The sequence below is a fragment of the Meleagris gallopavo genome, chromosome 6, assembly GCF_905368555.1.
Source record: "Meleagris gallopavo chromosome 6, MGAL_WU_HG_1.1, whole genome shotgun sequence".
Taxonomy (NCBI): domain Eukaryota; kingdom Metazoa; phylum Chordata; class Aves; order Galliformes; family Phasianidae; genus Meleagris; species Meleagris gallopavo.
The window spans coordinates 36,693,430-36,714,778 of record NC_139409.1 but is presented as its reverse complement, the minus strand read 5'-3'; the positions used below and the strand labels follow the sequence as shown (position 1 = coordinate 36,714,778).

Sequence of the window (21,349 nt, the reverse complement as noted above, 5' to 3'; positions counted from 1 at the left end):
TTTGTCACATCCTGCCCATAAGAGGAGGGAAGGGGTGACCACATTCGCCCCTTGATCCTTTGCACTACTGATTGTGCCAGCCCAAAGAGGAAATTCCATTCTTGGGCAGTGGCAGATTCAGAAGGATTTTGTTTTAAGACCATTTTGAAGATTGAGCACTGGATAACAGTACATAGACAGTGATTAACAAGGATTAACTGTGTCTGTGACAGAAAGGTTTCCACATTCATCACAACACTGCGCTTGGCTTTCTCAGTCAAAACATTCTGATTTTTTTGGTTCCACACACAGTGATACATAACTAGGAGCCTCAGAAGGTATTTCAGATGATTGGCTGTCCTGAAATGTCTCCTGAAGAGTGACCCATGAAAGGAGCTTTTCCAGCACTCACATGGGACCCAATTCAGACAGTCTGCCTAACTTGTGGCATTTGTTGTTCCATGGTGCTCCGTAACAAATTCCTTCAATGCTTATTTTAGGATCAAAATCTGATCAAAGCCTTGCTCAGATTGTGGTGAAACAGATAGGAAAGAACTGCAATATAACTGACAAGGACATTTTCTAATTATTAGTTTTTTACAGTAAGGTATAGATAGAAGCCTTAACTGAGATTGAGAATATGCTGCTCCAGTCACTGCAAGGAAACAGTTCCCAAACAGCTATCTTCTAAATCAGCAAAAGAAACAAAGGATGAAGAAGGAAGGGATTACCTCCTTGTTTTATCAGGGATAATACTGAGGCACAAATAAACAATATGCTCAGCGTCAAAGAAATTGTTTGTGCCAGAGCCAGATTCCTTGGCTCCTTTTCTTACAAGGAAAGTTACAATAATTCTATTTTTCCTAATTTATGATCAGATATTCTGTAAAGTAAATGAATTTTAAAGATAATTCTGTTTCTTTCTATCTGCAGATCGCCCAGGCCTTGTTTGCGTCGAGAGGATAGAAAAGTGTCAAGAGGGTTTCCTCCTGGCATTTGAACACTACATTAATTACAGAAAACACCATGTTGCACATTTTTGGCCAAAACTGCTGATGAAAGTGACAGATCTGCGAATGATTGGAGCCTGCCATGCCAGCCGCTTCCTGCACATGAAGGTGGAGTGCCCCACAGAACTCTTCCCTCCGTTGTTCCTGGAGGTGTTTGAGGATTAGAGAGACTGGAGCGGTCCTCTGCACCCCTGTCGCACTACTGGCTGTCATTTCATTCCATTGCCCAGCTCTTCTCACACCTGTTTGTTCTTCTTTTGTTCTCTTCTGATTCTTGAGATGGGGTTGGGCTTTTGTTTGAGTTTTTCTTTGGGGTTGCTGGGGGCAGTTGTATACACATGGATGAAAACATCCCTTTCTGCTGGTACTTGTGATTATTGCAATTTGTTCTTCAGTCCTTTGATGTGAATGCTTTGACAGCTTAACAGTGAAAATAGAAACAGACCAGTTTCATTCACCAGCACTTGCGTGGTCACCAGCTCACATGCATCATTGCTTGGAAAACATGGGAGATAAATTGAAGTGGCAGAAAATAAATTAGCCTCCAAGTTAAAACAGCTATTTATAATTTGATCCTGGCAATTCTGTCTGCTGTTACCTCACTTTGCAGGGTACTAGTGACCATTTCATGAGATGAAATTTCTAGACTTCATGGTTGTTTCTATTGTAATGATCACCCTTATGATCTAGGACCTTCATCATTGTCATGATCCCATCATTATCTTAGGATTGTTCCAATGGATATGGTTTAACAGTGCCCCATAAATCAAGTATTTAGTGTATGCAAAAGTGAGGGAAGGGACTGAATCATTTTTTTCCATGTGTACAGAAAGTAAGATTGTTTGGTTCTTACTACTCCAGGTAACTTCACCGGAAGCTCTGTTGGGGGAAGGAGGGAGATTTGATTCTCTGAGATGCTTTTTCCTGAGTAGGGAAGTCTGCTTTTTCTGAGTTTGTGGTAAATTCAGCACTCTGAAGGAGTAGGTTGTTTGTCAGAATAGCATATTTCCTATGAGTTATTCAGGGATGTGAATGAATGAAACGTATGGGATGACCATCAGAGGGAACAGAAACCAACTGTGTTATTGATGACACTCAAGACTCTACAGCTTTGTCCCAGTAGTACAGATAGTATTGCTTGGCAGTAATCTTTTGTTTTATATATATATAAAGTTTATATGCACGTATATATAATATTTTATATATATATAATTATGAATCTTCAGCAGATGTCTTAAACATATTTCTGTGTTTTTATCATCTCTCTCTCATTCCTTCTCTTGCCCTCTCCTGTGTGTGTATGTGCGTTGATCAGCTAGGTTCTAGGTTCTCCCCTCCTTTGTGTGTGTATGTGTTCTGTTTGGCTAGTTCCTCACTTGATTCCTTCACATAATTTATTTCCACTAACTGCACTAGCAGAAACTTAACTGAAAGATAGGAAGTCCAGCTGCCAAAATCTGCAAGTCAGTACTCAGTGATGCTGGACTGTTTGAAGCTGGTAATGAGGGCTTTATTGGTAGAGAGTGATTCCTTTCTGTTATCCATCACCATTCAGGGATGTGGTCCCTGGATTTTATAAACTTGATATTAAACCATTCTCTGAATTTGTATGATACATCAAAAGCATTCTTCTGTTCTTCCTGGAAACTCAAGAGACCTGTTTTGCACTTCCTTATATCCCACATTCTTTTGAGTTGTGCATTCATTTGTACCAGTTTCTGTCTCTGCTGTTCATTGATACATTTGCCTGGAAACTCAGTGGGCACTGTTAGAACTGATGTGTTGATTTTCAAAGCTCACGCCCCATGTCCAAACCCATATGTTATATATTTGTCCCCTCATAAGATCACAGTACTCAGGAAAATACTTAGGTGGAGCACAGTATCTTTGTGCCAGGGATTGCATTCTTTTCACCTCCATTTCCCTTTAACATTGATGAAGTGTTTGGAGTGCTATTGGCTCTATTGTCAGGGTTATGGAATCTTGTTGTGCCTGTTCTTTGATATCATATGTACCCATGGTGAGTGTTGAGTGTTGATGTTATTCCTTAGGAGTTAAGCCCATAATTCCATTAGAATATAAAACACAATGGGATGTTCAGGGCTTTTTGCAGGTACCAAGTAGGCAGGTCTTCAGAAATAAGTCTTTAAATGCTTGCTGAAATTGAAGAACCTCTGTTGTGGGCTGGCTCCATTTGCTCAATCTCAAAAGGTGTGCTAGCAACACAGATTCCGTGTAGAGCACTACATCTTGGGGACAACAATCAGGAAACTTCTAGCCTTTGGAACAAGAGATCACACAACAAGAAAAGCTTACGTCTTCAGTTCTGCACAGTCTCAGATGAGCAGCATCTGCAGTAAGTGAAGAGTATTAGATATGTGATTTGAGGGTGGCTTGGTAGGGCACTGATAGTATATAGGGAAAGCAAAAAAAAAAAATAGCATCTATACCCAAATGGCTCTCAAGAAGTTATCTTTTGGAGGTTTGTACTCCCAGAATCATGGAGTTCCTTCTGAAACCAGCCTGAGTATCTCATCTACTTGCTAAATGTGAGCTTGAGTTAGTGTAAAAACTTGTAACTGTGCTGCAGATGAGACCAAGGAGAAGGAAAGACACTTTCTCCTGGTAGTATTCACAGTGACCTCACTGCAGGCTCCATGATATTTTATGTGTTTCTCAGAACCTCAGTTTCTTAGAGTCACGCTGCTGCCTGAGAGGTTCAGTCTGTCATTAAGATCAACATTTCTCATCCTCTGGGTTATAAAGAAAAACAGCAGCCTAAATGTTGAGGTTCAAAGTCAATACTCAGTGAATACTCAGACTTCTTACTGTCTTTTAACTACTGGGGCCCAGACTACTGGCTTTTGAACGCTTGGGAGTGTTGGGACTGCGTTAATCAAAAAATAAAGGTCAGAAGTTAGAAAAAATGTGAGAGTTACTGAATTGGCATGGGGAAGCAGCAAGAGATGAAGGAACTTGCAACACCTTGGACAGGACTGCAGCTTGAGGTAGTGCTGAGAACAAACGTTTTGCACAGGCTGATGTAAAAATCATTGCTCATACAGGAATTTGTCTGCTACGAAGTTTTAAAAGACAGCCAAAACAGGTGGATGTCTGAATTCAAGCATGTCAAGCTGCATTTAGACATCCAAGCTCGTGGCCTGATTTCCTGATACTGAAGCAGTTTGGTGTTGCAGCTAATCAGGATTCAGCAAACTGAGAATCCTCTGTTAGATGATTGCAGATGGGCAATTAGGCAACCAACTTGAAAAAGTTTAGTAGTCCTTTAAGCAGTAAGGATATTATCAGTGTGCTTTTCTAGCTTTTTAGATTACATTGGAATCTGGTTTTGATTAACCAAGGGGGATTAGTAGCATTCCTTAACAGAAGACTAAAATACCAAGCTCTTAGTCTGATATCTAATCACCTCTGATCTCGTACCAGTCTTACTGTGTGTGTTCATTGACTTCCTCAGTCTGACTCCTGATTTACATGATCACAAGAGCAAAACTAGAATCTGCGAGGATGCTTTTGCGGTCTCTTACTGGTGAATGCTGAACTTGATCCTGCAATGACTCAGGTCACTGTAGGACCGAGCCGCTGGATTTACCATCTGAGTGGCAGACCTCAGTCAGCAGGGTCTGTAGGACCTGTCCTTCTGAGGGAAACAACAGACGGCACTTTTCACTGCAGTTCAGGGTCTTGTTTCTGATGGTGCCACATACCCTTTGTTTTTGCTTTGTGATCTACGCGTAGGTCTTGCGTAAGACATGCTTCCTATCAACCTGATGGTCATCGTTCATGGTTTTGCCCCGAGTAACACACACATTTAGGTACTCATTTCATGTGACATCTCAGTTAAGTTATGATATTTATAATGACATATAACATGCATAATAATGATTTTTGTTTACATTCTGCCAAAATGTAGGCATTAGAGTTAGACCTCTGAGATCCAAAACCATCCTTGAGCAAAATGCTTGCTTCTTCAGAGGCAGGCATCAGAAAGTGAAAAAAAAAACTGTCCAGAATGATCAGCTGTATCCGAAATCTGCCAAAACAGGGCTGTTGATCACAAGCAGAGCATGTCATTGCTAGCAATGCATTTTTATGCTATGGAACTCTAACCTGTATGTGTCATATTGACTTTTTGCTGCATGAATCATAAATTATAAAAATCAGTCCTATGGTTTTGAGATGTAGCCAGCATTCCTAAGGCTAAACCTTTTTCATTGACTGAATCAGAATCCACAACCAAGGAACGTACTCCTCTCACTGTGAGAGCAGTTGAAAGAGTTGAACGTTTATCTTTTCTCAAAGGAAGAGGCAGTAGGACCTCTTGATGTGTCTTGTTATTGTGATCATCTGGAAATGATTGCCAGACGTTTCCTTTTGATATAGCGATGAAGTGATCCGTATTTAAATTTTATAGAGAGAAATTTTATTCTAGTGTGATAGAGATTTATTTTCCACTTAAAGACTCAAAACAATGTGAGCACATTTTTTTACTACGGTATATTTTTGCTTTAAAATTAAAAACAAAACAAAAAAAAAAAAAAAAGAAAAAAAAGGTTTGGCCTTACCACAAAGTTTTAGTGTGTCGTATAGATGTTAGCAAATGCAAAGAGTATGCATTATTTGTGTGTATCCACATTGACTGATGTCGCCTTCAAAAAGCAATATTGTGCAGGTAATAAGTTGTTTGTGACTGTCCATTGCACAGTTTACCTTCTTTAAAAGCTAACCTTGTTTATGCACAAGACAATCAAATGTAAATCTACATCAACACCGGGGTGTAGATTAAATTCATGTAAATTACTGAGCACAATGTAAAACATTAAAAGACACTTTATTTAATTACACACTTAATGTTGGTGAAGATAGTATCAGGGCATGAACTAGCTGACATGCTGTAATTTCTTTTTCCCTTTTCCTACTTCCTTAGCACTCTTCAATTTTAGTTTGCTCACGAATACATCAGATTAGTTATTCTTTTTTCTTTTTCTTTTTTCTTTTTTTTTTTTTTGGAAGAGAAGGGTGGTTTGGGTTGTTTGTTTGTTTTTATGAAGTTAGGTGGGAGGACTCCTTACTTTGTCTATGAGGCTTGTGGGTTTTGCTTGTTTGGTTTATTTTTTTATACCGGTTTCGTGCCCTGAGGGTAAGGCAAACGTTACGCAGTACAGTAAAAAAAAATTACCTTGGATGATGTATTTTTTTGCAAGCAGTGTTAAGAGTTATGCTAGATTGGTAATATTTTTTCAGCCTAAAATATATTAAAAATCTGTGATCACAAATGTTTTAAACTATCTAAAGAGAAAATTTGTATATTTGGGGGAAGAAAATAATTTTTACATAGCTTTTGTATGCAGATATTAAAATGTAATTATGAATATAGTGGGCATAGATAACTGTGTAAGCTTGAATTCTAAAAAAGAAAAAGCTTATAACTGAATGGTGGTCCTGGTCTCTCCTTCTCTTTGTTCCAGGCTGTGTAGTCAGTTCTGCCACTCAGCTCACACTGCTGCCATGGCAGAAGTAGGGCCCAGAGCGAGGTGTTGTGCTGGCACTGACCTGCTCACATTCTATCCGTCTGCACCCCTTCACTGCCTATCTCGTGCCCGATCTCCTCCCCTCCCTTGGGCGCCCAGCCAGTGATTTTCACTTCCCAGCTCTGTACATCGGCCAAACCTAACCCACTTTGGTGAGCTGTGATTTATGTCTCATTCAATTACAGTTTTTAAGGGAACGCCCTTTCTTTCTGTGTTTGTTCCCAGTCTAGATGGGGCTGTTGTGACAAGAGAAATACTCTTCTTGTCTCTTCACATTTTCCGTACCTCAGTCAGCTATCTGTCAGAGATCTCCTCGTTCAAATCTTCCCTCTACTCTCATGTTCCTTTGTGGTGTGGTCTCAAGGGGTCTTTCACTCCCTCAGCAGGTAAAGCAAAGCCTGGAGCCCAGATCCACAGTGATTACTTGGCCCGTCCCGAAGGGAAGGCGCTGAGCACTGCTGCCTGTGGGAATGGGGCCTGCCTTCCAGGGCCGAGGCTCTTGAAGAGCGTGGGGGAAAGCAATGAATCCATGTTCTCCCTAAATTAAATCCCTTAAAGCACCTGGTTTCGGGCCCCCGAGTGTGGAGGTGCTGCCAAAGCCGAGGGCAGGTTGCTGTGCAGTGGATGTGGAAGTTGTGGGCTGTTCGGTCCCACCATGGAGCGAGGCACTGATCTGCTTCAGCACAGTTGCCGGCTGGAGGGAAGAAGGAATTCTGCTGCCGCAGACCTGACGGTGTTGGCTGTGACGTCTTCAGGCCTCATTGTTGGCAGTGGTGCTGGAGGCCGTGCTCACCCAGAAGTGGTTTGAGGTCTGTGGAGAGGAGCAGAAGTCTGTCATCTGCATCTGCTCCAGTACGTGTACATCATTGCAAAGGGCGAAATAGAAGGTGGTTCTTGACGGTGAGCATTGGGCACTGCCAGAATGAGTGTGACCAGAGCAGGCTGGTGCGAGTCACCCTGTGCACCCTGAGCCATTCTGTGCACAGCTGCACCAGGTTCTGCCTCGTGGGAGCAGCAGGTGAGACTGCTCTCCCCTTGAAAAATGGGCCATGTCTCGAATGCTTTCCTAGCATGGATTTACGAGTCTAACATTAAATACCTGAATCTTACCCTCATGGTCATGTGTGCAGTGTGGTGTGCCCAATAGCATCAGTGATGGAGAATTAACAGTGTTCATACAGAGTGCCTGCAGATTCACCGACTTTGAACAAGCAATAGTGAAATATTGGTGAGGTCCTCAAAGAAGACGGAAGTCTACTGCAACACCCTGATCTTTGGGTGCTTTGGGAAACCACAGGCCTGGAAAGGTGATGCAAGTTCAGCGCTACTGTACAGAGCCAGGGTGGATTTTACAGGGAAAGCGGTCAGTCTGTAAGTGAGTTTTGCTTGGAAAACACAGGTTAAAAAAAAAACACATCAGACAAGGACTCCAGCAAAAGCCATGAATGAGTGCTACCCCAGATGCCAGTGGAATCTGAACTTGCAAGAGACGGTGTGAGTGGATGATGGGGAATAAAAGTAGCTCAGAGCAGTATCCACCTGAATGAAGTAAAAAATAGCGTTGCAAACTCCACAGAAAAACAATGTATAAAGGGAAAAAGAAGTGTAGGTGCTCTGTAGCTGCAGGGTCTTTGATATGTACCTGCTCAGAGGTAGCAGCAAAAGGGGAAGAAGTTTTCTTTGCCGGACTAAGTATGAGGGCAGCAAGCTTTGTTGGCGGCTGCAATGGTAATATGGAAATGAGAGCCTGTGCATACTGTGCATACCTGAATGTATGTCTAAAGGTTACCAAAGGATTTGTCTAATGCTGAAAACATGTCCAAGTGAAACCTCAGAGACAGACTCCACTTTAAGGTGGAGGAAAACAGGAAAATAAGGAACCAAAGACCCGAAGGAAAAAAAAGAAAATACACCAATACAAAATATCTAAGGCTGCAGCAAGTCCTGGCAAGTAAGTGAAGATCTAGAGACAGTGGAGACAATGAAGGAAAGGAAGAGGAAGAGTATTGTTAGGAGAGCACAAGGATCAGACAAAATGTGCATATCCTGGGAGAGCAATTCAGCGCACACAATGACTTGATGTGATCCTGGCAATCCTAGGTTTGCTTTCTCTGGATGAAGGTATGCATAGTGGCTTTAGGCTGTCATTTTCTCCCTCCGGAACCTGGAACAAGCTAACATCACACCGTGGCTCAGTGCTCAGCACGCTGCAAAGGACTATCTGTGACAAGTCCTTTGCAGCTTGGGCAGTGGCTTTGATCACAGCCTGCAGCGGGGCCTCGTTAGCCAGGGGCTGTGATGAGGCAGAGCTGTGAGGCAGGGAGAAGTTGAAGGGTCAGCCCTCACCTCCTGACTTTGCACCACCCAGTTACAGGTGAGCACTTCAGGCTGGGACCCACTTGAGGAGGGTGAATTGTGCTGAGTCGCTGCATGGCCTCATTCAATCACAAAGTGGAGAGTGATAGATGAGTGTCTGTGTGGAAAAAATACAGATTACAGCCTGAACAGATGACTAGCCTGTGAAAAAGAGCTCATGTTAACTTGGAAGAACAAGTAAACTGCCTTTAGCTTCTGCATGCAGAAGTAACTTGTTTGCGAGTTGTAATTAAGTCTCCTTGCTTTCTGTGAATGACTCTGGTTATTCTGATATGTGATGCTTTATAGACTCCCGCTGTGATATATATGGCCACAGTGTTAAGGGGGTGAAATGGACATCTTGCCAGCCTGCTGCTGCTGGTATCTGCTGGGGGTAATCCCAGGGCAAACACTGTATCAGTCAGATGCCACCAGTACCGAGAACTTGGCAGACTGACCAGCCAGTAGCGTGAGTATACCTCTCTATTAAACTGAATGCTAACTTGCCTCTGCCTATTTTCTTTGGGGTTGGTAAACCTTTTGCAGAAGTGCTTTGGCATTGCAGTGTCAGAGAACAAATCTTGTGCAGCCTGAGGCCATTTGAGGCCAGGTTCTGGGCAGGGTAAGGTTGTTCCTTGCTCCTGGAATGTACGGGAGCTCGCAGGTCCCATCAGTTGCTTTCACAAAACACAGAAGAAAGTGTTCTGCTGCTCTCCTACAGAAATATATTCCACGCCTAGAATGGTGAGCATGAGCAACAGACCCTACAAGGCTGAAGCCTGGTGATTGTTTTTTACCACACGTCTGGGCATTTCCTCCATGTGAATCACATCCCCCTCCCCAGACACACTTTGGCTGTGAAGCTATACATATCAAACGCATGGCTGAGCTCCTCAAGGCACCAAATTTACCTTAGATCTTCTGCTCATGTCCACACAGATGCAGCCTGACTTAAGAGCAGAGCACAGCTGGTATCCAGCTTAGCAAGTCATAGTTGCTCCACCAAAGTCAATGTGGGACTGCCTGTAGCAAGGGAGGACCAATACACGAGTGACTGAGGGGCTGCTCTTGGCCTGCACTGTGCTGATGGATGGGGACAGGGCCCTGTGCTCCACATGTGCCTTGAGATACTGAGGATGTTAGGTACACTGCAGACATGGAGGAGTGCTGGATGCCTGTGAAGCTGCCATGATGCCCAGAAGCTCCAAGAGTGTCCAAGGATGGTAGAAAGTGTATCAGCACCCTCTTGCTAGATATCTGAGTCAGAGAAATTACCAGCATCTCTGCATAGATGCAGAATAAACATAGCCCAGAGGTATGGGCCATCCCTGGAAGTCATGCTGACACCAGAGATGAGATGAGAGGCAACAGAGCAGACTTCTCCTCACCAGGCTTACAGGTACAGTGCTGGAGACACCATCACTAACATGAGTCTGGAGGAAACGAATGGTGACAACAAGAACAAGCTGCTGCCTCTGAACCCTGTGCGCAAAGCTCAGGTACAAAGTACTGTTTATCAGGACTCTAGGGTTAAAATGAGTCAATGGTGGTTATAAAACTCCACATCATCCACTTGTCTGTGCTCCTCAGAGATATCCCGTCACCAGGGTTTCCAAGATGTGAGTAGTGCTGCCAACCCCCCATAGGGAGTATCAGTTCACAGGAAGAAGCCATTCCAACAGAGGCTGAGGGCTCTGAGCTCACTGCAGACACTGTGTTTGCATGGTAACTTCAGATGGAGCACAGGGCTAAAAACCCAAACTGGCTGATCCATCATCCCAACAGCCAACACTGATAAAACAGATGAAGACTCTCCTGATTGCCCTTTGAGCAAACATTCTTCTGGGACTGGCTTCTCATTTTAGGTGCCCAGGATAGGGGTAGGACCCCTCTCAATTTCACTTTTATTTAAAGTGCACAAAAATGAAATTAAGCCATCATTCAACATTAATCACATCTTGACACATTTCTAGCTTTGCTGATCTGATTTGCCTCCAGCATTGGCTTCAGGCAATTGAGTGCACCTACACACTTTATTTTCCCACACATTTTCTCCTGAACTAAGGATGATGACAGTGTTTCAACTCCAAAACAAAGCTAACAATTCTATTTATTTATGGTGAGAAAGGACACAGTATTGGGGATTTTAACTGGGAGTTGCCTGGGATGGGACAAGTGGCTGGACAACTAAGCCAGGTTTTTCAGTTACTTTCTGCATGTTTACGCCTCCCAATTAATATTTTATATTATATTAATATATAATTTAATATATTTATAATATTAATATACTAATAATATTTTTGTTATTGACATAAAGAAAAAAAGATTTTCTTCCTTTCTCTGGGCTTCAGAAAAGACTCAGGAGATGTTTGACTTCCACTGGTGAGTCCTTCTCAGCTGCTGTTATTTTGTGGTGTGTCTATTGAAGAGAAAGTTCTCCCCTCCCAGTTGAGGCAGTTTTCAAGCAGACAGGTTGTTCAATTATTAAAGGAAACACTTCCCTGCACTGACCAGTTGGCCATCGCTCCTGCAACTTTTACATTTTCTTTTTTTCTGCAGGTAGCAGTAATCTTGCCCTTACCGGAGGCCAGGGACCAAGGTCTTATAGACTCACAGAATCATGGAATCATTCAGGTTGGAAAAGACCTCTAAGATCACCTAGTTCAACTATCAGCCCATCCCCACCATGCCCACTGACTGTGTCCCTCAGTGCCACATCTACACAGTTCATGAACACCTCCAAAGACTGTGACTGCACCACCTCCCTGGAGTGAGGGCTCTTCTGAGAGTATGCTGGAGCTCTCTACAGTACATCTGCCCTCTATGAGTGTTACACCACAAAAAGTTACATTCTTGGTGAAGAGGAGCGTGGTGAGATTTTTGCTATTGCAAAAGCTCGCAACCAATTAGGAAAACCTCTGTTGTTGCAAGCTGTGGGATGGCTCAGGACTGCATTATTCTTGGACCAAATATCAAGTAGTTGAGCACTGAACACAAGAGCATATTCAGTGCTTTAATTTGCTTGATCCTAATTTTAGAAGTTGATGTAATATTATTGTATTGAGAAATCTGCTTGTTGCCTTCCTTCTGAGCTTCCATGGCATCCCCAAAATGGATACTGAGTGGTTTGTACTGAATTCTTCAATTTTTTTCCTGTCCCTTCAGGCCTGCTGGAGGTAGGGCATCAGGCATAAGTTTTGTATGAAGCAAGTGATCACCGACAGTAAGATCTAAGCCTTGGATCTGTTTTAGTAACAGTTCTCCTGTGCAGGAGAACAGGGACAGAGCACTCACTCCACATGCTGTAGACCACTACCTGACATTTCTGAGAGAAACTGTAGAAGAGACGGGAATTGAAAGATTTTTCTTCAGCCACTTTTTTGCCCAAAATCTTGCCAAAACTACAAAAGTCACAGAATGAGGAAAAATCCAGCTAATCGAAACTACAGCAGATCCCAGGACAAGGAGCTTGCCAAAATATATGTTGACCAAGATTTAGAAATTAACTACTCAAACTTACCCTTCTGCCTCCTGTGCAAAGTCTTTGGTTTTTCACAAGTTTTGCAAGGAATGCTGTCATTTTTACAGATGAGTTTTGCCCAAACCAATAGCAAAAATGACTGGAGAGCTGAAAACTCCTGAAGTGAAAAACAGGAAACTCTTACACCACAGGAATCCTGAATGCTCAGTTTAAAAAGGATTCACTGATTGGAAAATGATAAATATTGACTTGAGGGTTATAAAAATAATAGAAGTTCAGAAAAGAAGATGCGAGATCAATTTTTTCAAACAAAGAGTGAAGCAATCCAGCTAAATGTGTGTTTTGCCATTCATTGGAGGAAATCTGAAATCCTGTGACTATGCAAAAAGCTTGATATATGACAAGAGCTCTAAACTGAGGAACTCAAATACTGAGTTTCATATGGCCTCTGAAGCTTGAAAAATAGCAAAGCAGGCCATAAAAGCAAAAAAATGTCCTATTACACTCTTCAAGTGCCAGACAGGCTCTCCAGAAATAGGAACAGATCTCAAATGTCTGCCACAGCTCCAGTCATTGCTGTGTTCTCTCTGGACATAGAATAGAACTGAGTAGAATCATAGAACAGAATCACCAAGGTTGGAGAGTACCTCCAAGATCATCCAGTCCAACTGTCCACCCATCACCAATGTTTCCCACTAAACCATGTCCTTCAGTACAACATCTACACGTTCCTTGAACACCTCCAGGGTTGGTGACTCCACCACCTCCCCTAGCAGCCCATTCCAGTGCCTGACCACTCTCTCAGATAAGAACTATTTCCTAACGTACAACCTGAACCTTCCCTGGCACAACTTGAGGCCATTCCCTCTAGTCCTATTACTAGTTACCTGGGAGAAGAGGCCAACTCTCACCTCACCACAACCTCCCTTCACGTAGTTGAGAGAGCCATGAGGTCATTCTTGAGCCTCCTCTTCTCCAGACTACATCCCTGAAGCTAAGCAGAGGACTGGTGTTCAGGGATCCTTTGTTCCTGCCTGGATGCTAGAAGATCCCCAAAGTCAGTAGGAAAGCTGAGGTAATACAGCCATGCTTGAACTCTACTGTCCATTGACAAGCCTACCTGAGCTCAGAAGTCAATATCCTTCACAGCCTGGCACCACTGACCTCATCTATTACTGCACCTAGGAAAAAGAGACAGAGACAGTCTGAGGCTCCTGTACTACATCCTGCTGTGTTCACTTCATGGGATCATACAGCAACATAGCTCAGCACACTTCAACAGATTTACAACTGAGATTGACACCAAGACACAACCACCTCCCTCAGAAATGTGGGAGCCTAAACAGGCCCAGGTCAAATAAGAGACATCTCTAGCTTGAGCTCTAGCTCCATGGGCTTCCCTGCTCTCACAGCTAGCTGAGGGACTGCTCTTCTCACTCAAGGCCCAGGTCCCAGCCCGTCCTCAGCCCAAGCCACACATCAAGAGGGAGCAAACTACAAACATGCTAGCTGAGAATATTAATTCCCAGCTTGACTTTGCCATCGTAGAGGCCAATGTTCAATTTTCATCCTGTCCCTACTCTATCTCACAGCATTTAGAGGGCCCATGCTGCCCTTCTCAACATGGCAAAATCACATCTTTATTTCCCTTAGTCAATTTATTCTCTGTTATTCTGCTTTTCTACATGTGATGTATTCCTTACATGTAGGTATAACTTCCATGATATGTACGTGCTTTCCTGGACAGGCATAATGCTAAAGCCATTAAATCCACATTAAAAGTCCTGTTTTTTTGCCTGTAGTAATACACTAAATTGTTCATCACATATGGTTTATGATTATGTTTTATTCACCTAGGAAGAGGGGGATTTATGTAGAAATAATTGATAAAATTAACTATCTGGGAAATCTTAGGTAGAATTTAATAATATCCTTAATATACTTTCATTCTTTAAATCTGTAAATAGTTCCTATTATTTCTTACCCTTTTGTATAATAGGATAGGACCTGTTACAACCAGACTCAGTGCCAGGCTTGCCAGTATTTCGAGAACATGAAAATCTCAGCTTGAATCTGATCCAGCATGTCATGGAAGGAAATCCACTTCCAGGTATGCAAGAGAGCTGAGTCCAGCCAGTGTGGGGCTGGGATGCTGGGCATTTTGTTGCTGGCATCAGGCTAAGCCAATCTGCCTCTTCTGGCTTGTGGGGTCACTGACCAAAAAAGAGCTCTTCTCCCTTTGTTTTCAATATATTTTGAAAAAAGTACTTTGGGAGCAAACTAACAGTCTTTTCCCAACATGTGACACCTGATGGATCTAAAAAATATATGGAAAGAACAAGTAAGACTTTGTGTAAGTGCCAGTCAGCACATGTCCTCAAAAGCAGACCCTCCTTCAAGCATTATCTGTCTGGTTTGAAGCAATTCAATACAAGGAAAAGCTGTGTAATGAGAAGATACAAAAATGGCAGAGAGAATGTATATCCTCCTGCCCGTTGAAGATAAAGAGATGCAAATAGCCTGAGCTCTGTTACAGCAGTTACAGTAAATAAAGCACAGAATCAGAAACCAGAGAAGCTTCTAATAATAACAACTCATTAATTAAAATACCCAAAACATATGGACAGCAAAGAAAAGGAACATACTGTGAGGAAAGGTTCATATCAGAAGAGTATAAAGAAGTTATTTCTTTATTTGGAACCCTCTCATTTTTTCCTTTTACGATGCTGTTTAATACCATAAATAAATTAGGTTATTCCTTTCTCATTAAGAAAAGGTAAGAGAGAGACGAGAAAAAGAGTCAAATGTTTTTAAAGACACATAATTGATAAAAAGGTGGCACAGTTTAGCATCAGTCATCCGAACTCCTTTAAAGAGTACACAACTGAGAAGTGACAGCTTTGGTTGCATCTCACACATTTGCACATAGATTACCAAACGCATCCATACTGCACTTCTACCCTTTTCCAACCAAACAACATTCCCTCAGCTGGTAAGACCTTCACTTCTCCTATGCCACACTAACAAAAAGGAAAATTGCAAAATATTGTTATTTCTCCAAAGATTTAAGTCTCCTAATATCCAGCTTTCTTTCTCCACACCATTCTTTGCAAATCCTGACTTCGAGACCTTTTTGCAAGACATTTTTAAGGCACATTCCAGTTGCGGAGTGATCTGGCTCCACCAAGTGACAATTGCTGTTATTGCTTGTCTACACCCGGAGTGAAGACGGCACAGATCTGACCCTAGACACAGTAATAAGGCAGTAACTAATGATGGTATTTCGTTGAAGAGCTTTCATCTCCATTAGTTGATGCCCTCCAGATTATTTTGCTGTGGTTGAGGTTATAAATGAAGGCGCTATGGGGCTGAGAACTATTTATTTTTCTCCATTTATGTTGGACAATACTGAAAACTGTTCTACAAAAGTGACCAAGTTGTTTGGTATTGCGACAGTTAATATCTCTGGAACAAATCACAGCGGGATAGAAGGGTTTCAGAGAAGCAAACTGTTTTCCAGAAAGTTCTGAGCCCTCCAGATGATGGGCAAGATCCATCATACCTCTAGAAATGTGATGAGAACATGAGGAGAGTGTAGAAATGACCACACTACGTGGTCATCATGCAGAAACCTGAAAGAACGTGCATTTGGAGACTCAAACAAAGTGGAGAAGCTTCCTAACATGCAGCCAGGAGTATGGATGATCTCACATCTATTTTGTATACAACCCTTTTTGAGAGAAAAGGTGGTCTGAAAGAAAGGAGTGAGGAGGCTGAAGGCCAGGGACACATTCTTTATGAGGCAGTGAAACAGATTGCTTTAGAAGCCCACTTCACAAACCCACTCACAGACCTCACACAACATTTCTTACAAGTATGAAAATGAAGAAAAAAAATAGATGTGCTGAGACTTGGAACCACTGTGATCAGATGCTGGCATTTGGTGCTTTTGTGACATTGCTTATTCTCTATTTAATGGGAAATCTTACTACAGATAGTAGAATTTCCTCTGACATCATTATCAGTTGCATTTTCATCATTTTGGGTGAGGGCAGCTACAAAAGAGAGGGAGCAAAACCCTTTTCTTTAGTTTGGAGGTGTTCTTCAGTGAGTTACTAGCAGAGACAACCATTGCAAACCCACTCATAAGACACGCACTGGCACAAACACAAACACACAAAAATAGGATGAAAAGATGTAAAAGCCATTACAGGTGCATTTAATACCTTAGGTACTATCGTTCCTTCTGTTATGGTCCCTAGCTTACAGTGGAGAATATGAGCATGGATGCGTGCTAACAGACAGCACAGTTTCTGCACTCTCAGTTACACAGTTACAAAGTGTGTGAGGTGAAAGGAGAGGCAAAAATGACTCAGAAAGCAGTGCATGTGTACGTGTGTGTGTGTGGTGGGGTATATGTGGGTGTGATGGTGTCTGTGGCATGCTTTGAGTTGAAGATATTGGGAAACTTTTGTTTATTTGCTTCTAGCTTTATGCTTATTGCTGCCATGTGATGGCGAAAGCCAGGCCTCTGGTCAACTGATGGATGATTTAATGATATATACTCAGTGAAAGAATTCAGAAGAAACACTAACGTGCATTTCACTGACTTCAGTTCCTCCCTTTGCTCACCCTTGTAGTAATATACACCCTACTATTCCATTACGTACAACATCAGTGTTATTAATTTGTATATGTGTTTTTGCAACAGTGCTGTGGGATTACTGATTTTTATCTGAACTTAAAATGGCAGTTTCTGTGGCTACTTAAGCCAGTTAAAGTATTAATAATAAATTATGTCTGTAGCAGAAGAGACAACTGTATCCAACCTATGTAATAGCTCCTGTATATATATTCTCTGGAATTTCAACCATAAATCTATCAAAGTATTTATTAATAGTTTTACCTGCTTATTTACTCCAATGAAAAATTGCAAATGTTTCAAAACAAATCTCCACATCAAGATGGTATTATATTTAATGCAGCTGTGATGATTTAAAGCACGTGAATTTTACCTTAACAAGACATATGTTGGCTCATCTTCAGTTAACTCACACTTGTTTGCTTCTCTGGTGTATGTGCGGATTCATTGCTGAATATTCCGAAGTATTTCACTGAAAGTGAAAAACATAAGATGCCTATTTCCAAAAATTTTAGCAGTAGGAGCTAAAATGATATTCTGTAACTCCAAAGGTGGCTGAAAGCACAACAGCCCAGTGAGCCATTCACTAAGCAGTCTCTGCTTCTATCCAAAGGACAAGAACAAAGAGGATACTTTGCAGTATTATATTTGCTACTCTGCATAACAGACCTTATGTTCGCATTTTTTCTCCATTTTCACACTATACACCTTCTTGTACCATCATAGTTTTCAACCCACCCCTTGCTTTGATAGAAGTAGTGAAATACAGGTTACATCTACTCTTCTGACTAAGCTGAGCTACCTTCATGCTTTTACGTCATCACCACACAGTTGCCTATGCAGGGGCTGACTATGAGGCAGCTGAAGCCATGGCTGGATATCCTAGCTGGGATTCTGAAGGCCTCCCAGCTGCCTACAACAAGAACTTACTGTGGGACACCAGAGCATGGCTGCCCTTCTGCCCTGGCAGTTCCTTGCATGATCAACGTGTATGACCAAAAATGACTTCACAAAACCAAACACAGTGGGTGTAATTGTCTGACAAGGCAAAGCGATTTAAGTTTTCCTTTGATGAAGTCAGTCAGAATTTTAAATTTATTTTCTACCAAGGACTGGTTTATCAATTTGTTTTACAAAGGTCAAATAAATATATTATAGTTCCTCTTATTTTAAGACTTTGATCATGGAATCAACCAAAGCAAGCAACTAATATCACATAGGGTATTCCAGATCCAACTGCTAGTTTAGATGGGAAAAACAACCTCCTGCCTTAAAAGCCCATTAGTTAGCCCTCTAACACAATGTGTTGGATAAGAACATGTAGCACCACACCCAGAAACAAGATCCAACAAGAAGTGCCTAGAATGCTCCCAGAACCACAGCTCTGACTCTTCTAACGTCACGTATACACGTGATGCAACTCTGTCCACATGCCTCATTGACATGAGGTCAAACCTGAGCTGAGATTGCATTTTTTAATCCTCCAACTCCAGTCACTGTAACAACTTTTTTCCACAGGAATACACCTACTTGTGATAAACAAACCCAGACAAAATATTGCATCAATCTTCATAGACAAAAACATGAATTTGCTTACAGTAAAGGATACGTGAGCAGGAAAGATTCACTTACCAGTGACTAGATGATCTTGGAGGTCTTTTCACCAACTTTGGTGATTCTATGACTCTAGGAGACATAAACAGTACCAGATAATAAAGAGGAGGTAGATTGTATGTAAGTTATCATGGTAAGAAAGAAATACAAATGTTTTAAGATATAAGTAATGTAGAAGTAAGTGCAATTTGTTAATAGCTTAAACAAAAAAGAGATTATTAGAAAATAGAACATAGGTGTTTAGAAATAAAACTCAGAGTGTTTGAGAGCTGTAATAATATTTGTCACTGCCACTAAAAGCAGTAGTAAAAATAAAGTGATAGAAAGTTATTTTATCTTGATAAGCAAACTTAGGAAAAGGAGCTAGTTACAAGGAATGACTTCTGGATGGCAAAAAATAAAGAAACCAAGCACAGTTCATTTAACCATAGTCAGTATATTCATGTCAAGCACACGGTTGAGTAATGGCTAAAAGACCTTATCAGCACTGCTAGAAACCACTAATGGCTAGCTGGCCAAATGCAAAACATGTTAGCTGTAAGTGAGGCAAAGTTTATTGGGAAAATTATTATTTTGGTTAGACCAAGCACTGTTTGGCTAGCAAAACTAGTCCAATGTAATTATTAATCAACTAGATGATTTTAGAGACCTGCATTTACATTTGAGAAGATCTGTAAAGTACACTTATTTTTCTGACTGGAAAAGTAAAAGAATTCCATGCTGTTGAAATTGATTACTGTCATTCATTAAATTCTCCCTTTTTTCCTTCAAGGAATTCTCAAATATGCTGCTGGACAAATACTTCAAAGTGAAATGGAGGTTGATAGTAATAGAAATGAGCCTTCTCACTTTATTTCAGAGATCTGCCAGTAGTCTGACAATATCATTTCCTTACTGAGAATGGGTCCAGACAAAAGTAAACAAATCTAAGTAGAAGTTAGGTATCATTTCTAAAACATAATTACTGCTTTTGAAGTAATTGTGAAGTAATTTTCACCCATTATCAAAAGTATACATTAATGTCAGTAAAGGATAAACCTTTCAAATTGAGTTACGAGCAGAACAGAAAATTTGAAGATTGTTTTCTTATCTCTGCAGTCTATTTTCATTATGTACCAAACAGTTAAGAGAGGACTGTTGTTCAGTGGTGCAATTAGCATTTATATAGTCAACAGCTGTTAGAAAGTAAAAGATTTAGAAAACCTACTCAGGAAAATAGATGTGGCCTGCAGCTAGAATTTCCAAACTGCAGTTGTTTAGAGGAATTCTCAGTCAGGTCTATTTACAAGTTGCTTTCTGAAGGACAAAGACTATATTGGTTGCTTCCAATTGCTTTTTTTCCCTTTCCTTTTCATCTGGACAATGCAGAGACAGAGCTGGAAAATGCTTTTTTCAAGCTAAGAGCAGAGATTGGTTAATACCTTATTAAAAAGCACATCTGCTGGGTGTTACTGTTCAAAGACAAAAACTTAGAATATGCTTGATAGATGTGACTTGGACTTTTCAAAGACACCTGATACAACAACATAATTTTCTAAGCAGAAGAAAATTGAATGTGGAAGTCTAGAGTTGAGTTGGAAGGGACCTTTAAAGGTCATCTAGTCTAACTCCCTTGCAACAGACAGAGACATCTACAGCTATATCAGGTTGCTCAGAGCCCCATCCAGTCTGACCTTGAATATCTATCTCTACGGACTACTCCTCCATCACACCTTGGGGCAACCTGTTTCAGTGCTTCACTGACCCTATCATAAGAAATGTTTCTTTCTTATATACAATCTAAATCTCTTAGTCTGAAATAATTTCTGCCTATCCTATTTCAAAAGCTAAAAACCCTGCTAAAGAATTTGTCCCCTTCCTTTTTACAGCCCCCCTTTAGATATTGAAAGGTAGCGACCTTTCAAATCTGCCTGGAGCAGCCCCAGCTCTTTCAGTCTGCCCTTGTAGGAGAGATCTCACATCCCTGTATCATTTTAGTGGCCCTCCTCTGGATGCACTCCAACAAGGTCCGTGTCTCTGTAGTGGGGACACAGTTCTCCAGGTGAGGTCTCACCAGCACAGAGCAGAGGGCAGGATCACCTCCCTTGATCTGATGCCATGAAAAGTGTACTGTAGAAAATATAATTCCTGTATTTTTCCACAATATATAAGAGCTGAAACAACTGAAGGTGAAGCTGGAGACACCTGAAGAAGATTAGAGTAGATATCAATTTAATTTTACTTGAATGGAGTCTCTAACACATAGAGCTAGGATTTCATGTCTGGCATTTTAATAGAGATTGTCTTTCAAGATCCACATTTGCCTGATTTGTACAAAGTGCATAAAAATAAAGCTGGAGGAGAAAATATTTTAATATGGAAAGTATCTTCTTAATTAAGCATTCGCAAGAAGATTAAGCAATATCAATTTAAAAGAATTCAAGTATAAAGAGACTTCCTGTACTGCCAAACATCATGTTTCATGTTCAGCTACTTGTTTAATATCTCCTTGTTAAAATGTTCACTCTGCTCTCATGCTCCCTTGCAGAAATCTTGAGAGAAGAAATAATTCTGCTGCTACAAACCTCAGTGTGTTGGTTGTAACATCCTCAGGCCTTGTTGTTCGCAGTGGTGATGGAGGCTGAGCTTCGGGCACAGCCAGAATGACTATGCTTTCAGTTTGCTGTAAGCTTCCCTTTGTAGAACTCAGCAACCAGCTGGTTTCTATTAGCTCAGCAGA

At 41.3% G+C, this 21,349-nt stretch overlaps 1 protein-coding gene and 1 long non-coding RNA gene across 14 annotated transcripts in view; one reads left to right on the top strand and one right to left on the bottom strand.

Moving 5' to 3' along the window:
* Positions 1-6,441, top strand: part of THRB (thyroid hormone receptor beta) — a 169,229-nt gene extending 162,788 nt beyond the window's left edge. For all 13 annotated transcript variants that reach the window (XM_085226354.1, XM_085226350.1, XM_085226362.1 and 10 more), the window contains one exon: positions 913-6,441. In XM_085226354.1, coding sequence (XP_085082480.1) covers positions 913-1,154 — 242 coding nt within the window. In that variant the 3' untranslated portion in view covers positions 1,155-6,441. The remainder of the gene's footprint in view (positions 1-912) is intronic.
* A 96-nt stretch (positions 6,442-6,537) lies between these two features.
* LOC109368262 (uncharacterized) lies at positions 6,538-21,349 on the bottom strand. The gene is made up of 4 exons (XR_014883940.1): positions 21,195-21,349; positions 18,649-18,702; positions 17,390-17,488; positions 6,538-7,349 (listed from the first exon to the last, which is right to left on the bottom strand). It is a non-coding gene; the product is annotated as an uncharacterized LOC109368262 (long non-coding RNA).